The 5,769-nt window shown below is 40.4% G+C and overlaps 1 protein-coding gene across 1 annotated transcript; it reads right to left on the bottom strand.

Moving 5' to 3' along the window:
* Positions 1-300: 300 nt before the first annotated feature.
* Positions 301-4,484, bottom strand: CCDC89 (coiled-coil domain containing 89). The gene has a single exon (XM_034666201.1). The coding sequence runs from the start codon at positions 2,605-2,607 to the stop codon at positions 1,495-1,497; it is 1,113 nt and encodes a 370-aa protein (XP_034522092.1). The 5' UTR covers positions 2,608-4,484; the 3' UTR covers positions 301-1,494.
* Positions 4,485-5,769: the final 1,285 nt, after the last annotated feature.

The following is a 5,769-nucleotide window of genomic DNA, read 5'->3' as shown; positions in this document are numbered from 1 at the left end:
CTTCAGCACAATAATAGTATGAGCTCAATAAGGGATAACCATAATAAAATTAGCTCCTATATTCTGATTCTTGAATGTGTAAGAGGAAGTACATAGTCCTTTCAAGCCAACAACATGGTTTCTTGGAATTTGTATGTAATACCACAGTCTTAATAGGACTGTGAGAAAATAGGTTTAAAAAACTGCCTGAGGTAAAGTAACACTCAAAAATGGTTTATTAAAAAGATACCAAGGAAAGTTAATACATCTAAATTATTAGGTAACTCTTGGGACCCTTGGCACTGAATGGGTAAGGAAAAGACTATATTACAATCTATTTTGAGAGATATTTATAATAATGCTTATATATTGACTAAAACTAGGGAAATAGGGAAGTATAAAATATATTTTTTATAACTGCCTCTTTAAGAACTTTCTGTAGATAGATGTAATAACTATTATGTTTTTATATATCTACATATTTAGGTATTCCTACAAACATGCTATAAGTATACATATGTATTTCATTTAGGTGTTTTCTTAAAAAAGGAAAAAGTTAAAAAATAAATAAAAAAAGGAAAAGGTAATTGCAAGGAAATACTGCTAAAAGAAACAAAATCATCACTATGCATTGCTTTATGTATCATACCTGGTCTGCTCTGACTTGTTACTGTAAACTGGGGCCTTTGTCTATTAGCTTAATATGCAATATTAAATGAAACTACTGATACTTGCACCCTTGCACCTATAAATCCTGTTTTTATTAAGGAGAAAAAGCAAGAAAATGGAATGTGATCTAAGCTTGCAGGAAAAATTAAAACTGGTTGATTTCACTTAATTTGAATCTTACTGCTCCTATAGAATGACTGTAATACAGTTTGCCTACTCTGGTAAAGAACTTAATGATTTCAATCTTTGTTTTCCAAGCCAGTGCAAGTAAAATAAAATCAAAGGCTACTACTGCTATAAAGCAGGTGAAGCAAGCAATTGTTTGTCAGTTGCAAAATCAGACAATTTGTTCTGCAAGTTCTCTATGCCATTATTATGCTATTAACTGTTACAGTTTATATCTTCAACTAAGGGAGACTACAGACCTACCTATCTACAAGGGGGAAATATGCAAAACTGTTTTCACAATAGTATATCTCCTTGCACTTTTAAGATTCACGTAAGTCCATAGGAGCTGCTAATTTAAAGTCTCAGGATATTTGAGAATATCTGGGGTTGAGAATGAATAAGTTATGAGGAAGATGGAGATAATGATAGCAAACGTAGAAGGATTTCAAAGGCACAGAAAGGAATCTCGTAAATCATGTGTATTTTAGGTGGTAGGACTGAAGATTAGTGCTAGCCTTACAACAGTAACAACCACAACATCACAGTAAAGCAGCTTTTCTTTGAGTTGCCTTTCATGCTTAAAAGTATAATGAATGGAAAACCAACTTTACTCTTGTCATAATGCTAAGGCACAAATATTTAAATTCTAAATTAGAGGAAAGAGGAAACAGAAGCTTCCTATGGGAAGAGATGGCGGAGTTTGGCGTTGAGTTCTCTCTCCTTGCTTAAAAGATCCAGGCTGTGCTTTTTGAAGGCTTCAGACTGCAGCCTGAGTTCATCATAGGCCTTCTGGATCCCATCCACCCTGCGCTGAAGTTCCCGCACTCTCAAGTTACTGTCCACGGCCACGGCCTCTTGTTCAAACCTCTCCAGTGCCTGCCTCCTGGCCACATCTGCTGTCTCCAGCTTCTCCTCAAGCTGGCGAATCTCCACTTGCTTGCTCTGAAGCACCCTGCCCCTCTCCATGGACAGCTGCAACAGCTCGTCTTTCTCACGAGTGACTGTCTGCAGCCTGGCCTGCAGCTCCTGGTTCAGGCTGCCGTGCACCCGCTCGGCCTTGGCCATCTGCTCCACGGCCTGCCGGTGCTGCTGCTTAAGGCTCTGCAGCTGGCTGCGCAGCTGCTCCGTCTCCTGGGTGTGGGCGCAGGCCTGCTGGCTCTGCAGCTCCAGCAGCTCCTTCTCTCTGGCCTGAGCCTGGCAGGCCTCCTGAGCACACCTCTGTTTCAGAGTCTCCAGCTCCTTGGACAGGGCCTCACTGCGGGCAGTGAGCTGCAACACTTTGGCCTCCTGGTCCTTCAGAGCCTGGCTGAAGAGGTTGCTGTTCTCCAGCCTCAGCTTCTCATTCTCCTCCCTGAGCTTCACGTTCTGGCTCTTGTGCTCGTCCTTGAAGCGGATCATCAACTCGTGGTTGGCTGCCAGGGTCATAAAGCGTTCCTCCAGCTTCTGGGCATGCTTGCTCTTGGCCTTCAGCTTCTCTGCCTCCAGCAGCCTCTTCTCCTCCAGCTCTGTGTTGAGCAGCTCCAGGATCTGGCAGCGCTCCAGGGCCTCGTCTGACCTCCGCTTTAGGATGCAGATGAGCAGGGACTGCTCTTGGATGCGGGAGCAAAGCATCGCCTTCTCGCTCTTCTCCTCCTCCGACAGTCCCCGGAGGTTTGCCAAGGCCTCCTTCAGACCATCCAGTTCCTTAAACTCCATCTCCTCTTCCTGCTTTTCTAGTTTTTTGTTTTGCTTATCTAAGGGCTCTTCAGAGGGTGGAGGGTCCATCCTGAGAGGCTTCTCTTCCTGAGGCATAGGTGCTGCTCTGCTCCACCATCGGCTAACTGCAGTCTTCCCCCTCAGATTCAAAAGCCTCAGAGCGTTGCTAGGGGCTCCCAGCACTCTCCAGCAGTTGCTTTTTCCAGTAAGGAGCGCTGTGATTGGTAGACAGGTCTTCAGAATGCTGTGAAGTAACAGGGAGATCTGGGGGAGTCCAGAACCAATCTGGTCGGGTTATGCTTGCCTTTCTAACAAATCATAGCTCTCAGCTCCCAGCTCCCAGCCCGGTGTTGGGCTTGTACTGTACCGAGAGGAGATGCCGACCCCACTGGGTTTCCAGCCAGCATCTGGGGAAGAAAACCGACTCTACCTAATTTCTGGGAGGAGTAAACAAATCAAGCTGCCAGTGACATATTCCTCCTCCCTCTCCCCACTTCAGTTGTCACGAGAATGAATTACTGTCAGTGGAAACAGGTTTGCGCCTTAAACATTTGCAACCTCTAAGAACAAAATAGCAGCGCTACCCTGGGAGTCAGGATCCTAAGTACCTGTGAGTTGTACCTGTAGTGTTTAACACAGTTCAGTAAAAGAGGAAACCCCAGTGAAATTTCTTTCATTTCCCTTTATCATTGTCCTCAGCTGGGAATACCTCTTATTGGATATTCAGCATTCCCTGTTTTTACCCATTAGCAAAATAAGGTTACAGAAAGAAGCTTAATGAGCAATACAGATGTGATAAACATTACAGCCGAAAAAAGATCCCAATGAGGCTTACCATCATATACCAAAGTCAATTCCGGGTGAATTAAACAATTAAATGTCACGAGTAAAATAAAATCGAAGTATTAAAAATGGAAACTAGAAGAAAATAAAGGTAAGCATAAAAACTCTGGGTCAGAAAGGACTTTCTTAGCTTAAACATTGTGTAAAAGATGAGTAAGGAAAAGGTTAATTTGACTTCGCTGAACATCTCAAGTTATTTATAATTTTTTAAGTTGTGAGCTCTGAGGTCTCTCCAGCCTCTTGTTCCTCAGGACCTGACATTTACACCCTAGTCCAACCCAGCTACTGAAGTTCCCTAACAGACCAGCTCTCTGGCCTCATTTGTAGGTGTTCTCTCTGCCTGGAATGCCTTTTCCCACCTTGTCCCTTGTTGCTACACTAGTTTACTCAGCATCAATACTCAGTTCAGAATCATCTCCTCTGGAAAGCCTTTCCTGGCCCCTACATGAGAATTGAGCACTTAGCTCTCTTAGTGTCTCCGCTGTAGACTGCTCACACTTCTCATGGAAACTGTGAAAGACTTACTGCTTTTACACTCATTGCTCACCTGCCTGCCTCCCTGTATTAAACCCTGAGATTATGAAGGGCAGGGACTGCGTCTGTGGCGTCCTTGATACTTCACCAGTGCCGGGCTGTTGGGGGAGGCTTAAGATAAACGTGTGTTGAATAGATGTTGAAGGCAAATTTCAAACTGGGAAAAATATCCACCATAAAAATAACAAACGATAGATTTATACTTTTGAAGAAAGCCTGAACAAATCAATAAAGCATTAACATCTTAGAAGAGAAATGAACAATTAAGCTCACAGATGAGGTGATAAAAATGGCCAAATATTGAACGCTATCAGTGATCCAATAAATTTAAGTTAAAGTTAGATTTCATTTCATCTATCAATTTAGAAAAAATTTTCCCCTATTTCAAGACTACCCAGGACTGGCAAGTGTACAGTGAAATAGGTACTCTCTCATACCCTTGGTGAAAGTGAGTTGACGGTAGGTGTTGAGGACCTGAAACATTTTGAACTAATGATTGCCCTTCTATGGAGAGTTTTGCTTAGGAAATAATCCAAAAGAAAAAGTTTTGCTCAAAGCTTTTCAAGGCAATGCGGTTTCTAACAACTAAAATCTGGAAACCTAAATGTCCAAAAAGGAGAAAATGTTAAATTATATTTTCTTAAAATATTACACAGCCATTAAACATTATCGTGTTTACAAATAACTTAATGGGAGGGAAATTTTTATGCTAGAATGAGAACTGAAAAAAAGATTAAAAAAATTAAAATTCAGAATGATCTTAAATGCTGGGAAAATTTAAGTACAGAGTGAAGAATTGACTATTCCTACAATCACTGTTTCTGGTGTTCAGACTTATTATCTCAAGTCATGATGAGTAGGGAAAAGCCTGGGTGTCTTTATAGATGTTGGATGGATTTTCAAAAGCTTCAAATTTCACTGGAAGCAAAACAGATCAGAAAGAAGTTTCAGATTTTCACTTTGGCCTCAAAGATCAGGGTCTCCTGTCTATAAAAGGAAAGCAATGTTGGAAGACTGGAGAAATTTTCTGAACTGAAATTTTAGTAACTACTGAAATTAGAGGATACTGAGCTTTTATGAAAGTGGATTCCAAAGACTTCAAAAATGTGAAATAAACTTACTTGTATTTTCCCCTCATTTTTCTTCTTTTCCTTAAATTTCAAGCTCCTATGCTGAAATGGAACTTGCAATGCTGAGACAAGTGACTAGAAAATTAGAACAGTCTTCTTCATTTAAATAAAAGCGTCCCACATATATTGAATGTATTATTTGCTGATTACCACATATGGCTGTCTGATGTAGTAAAGTGAATCCACAGAATATATTTCCCAAGAAAAGAAAAAGATGACCGGAAAAACACTGAAAGTGTTAACAGCAGTTGTTTTTTGAGGGATGAGCTTCAGAATGCTTTCCCCTCTCTCCACCTTTCTATGTCCCTTGTGCAAAATGGATGCTCAATGATATTTGTGAAATAGATTTTCCACATCAAAAAATGTTACATGTACATGTTAAAATTATTTTAAATAAAAAAGTCCATAGATTACTTGTCAAGTTTAAGAATTTCACAAGACCCTAATCTCACAAGACCCTAATCAATATGCATTCACTGATTTACACAACAAACAGTTACCATGTGCAACGGAGTGCAAGATGCTAAGTAAACAAATAAATTAGATAACATCTGTCTTCGCAAAGAATTTGCAGTTTAGTAATAATGACTTTGGAATCCTCTCCGCATGGTTGTTCTCCTTGTTTTACCATTTTCCCCCCACCTACTTTTTTTAAAATATTTTTTTATATTATGTTAGTTACCATACATTATATCCCTAGTTTTTGATGTAAAGTTCCATGATTCATTACTTGTGTATAACACCCAGTGCA

Source organism: Ailuropoda melanoleuca, chromosome 8 (genome assembly GCF_002007445.2).
Source record: "Ailuropoda melanoleuca isolate Jingjing chromosome 8, ASM200744v2, whole genome shotgun sequence".
NCBI classification, from domain to species: Eukaryota; Metazoa; Chordata; class Mammalia; order Carnivora; family Ursidae; genus Ailuropoda; species Ailuropoda melanoleuca.
The sequence above is the reverse complement of the archived record's forward strand: the minus strand, read 5'-3'. Positions and strand labels throughout refer to the sequence as shown.

Excerpts from the sequence above, each read along its gene's own strand:
- CCDC89 (XM_034666201.1), bottom strand. The coding sequence starts at position 2,607 with ATGCCTCAGGAAGAGAAGCCTCTCAGGATGGACCCTCCACCCTCTGAA.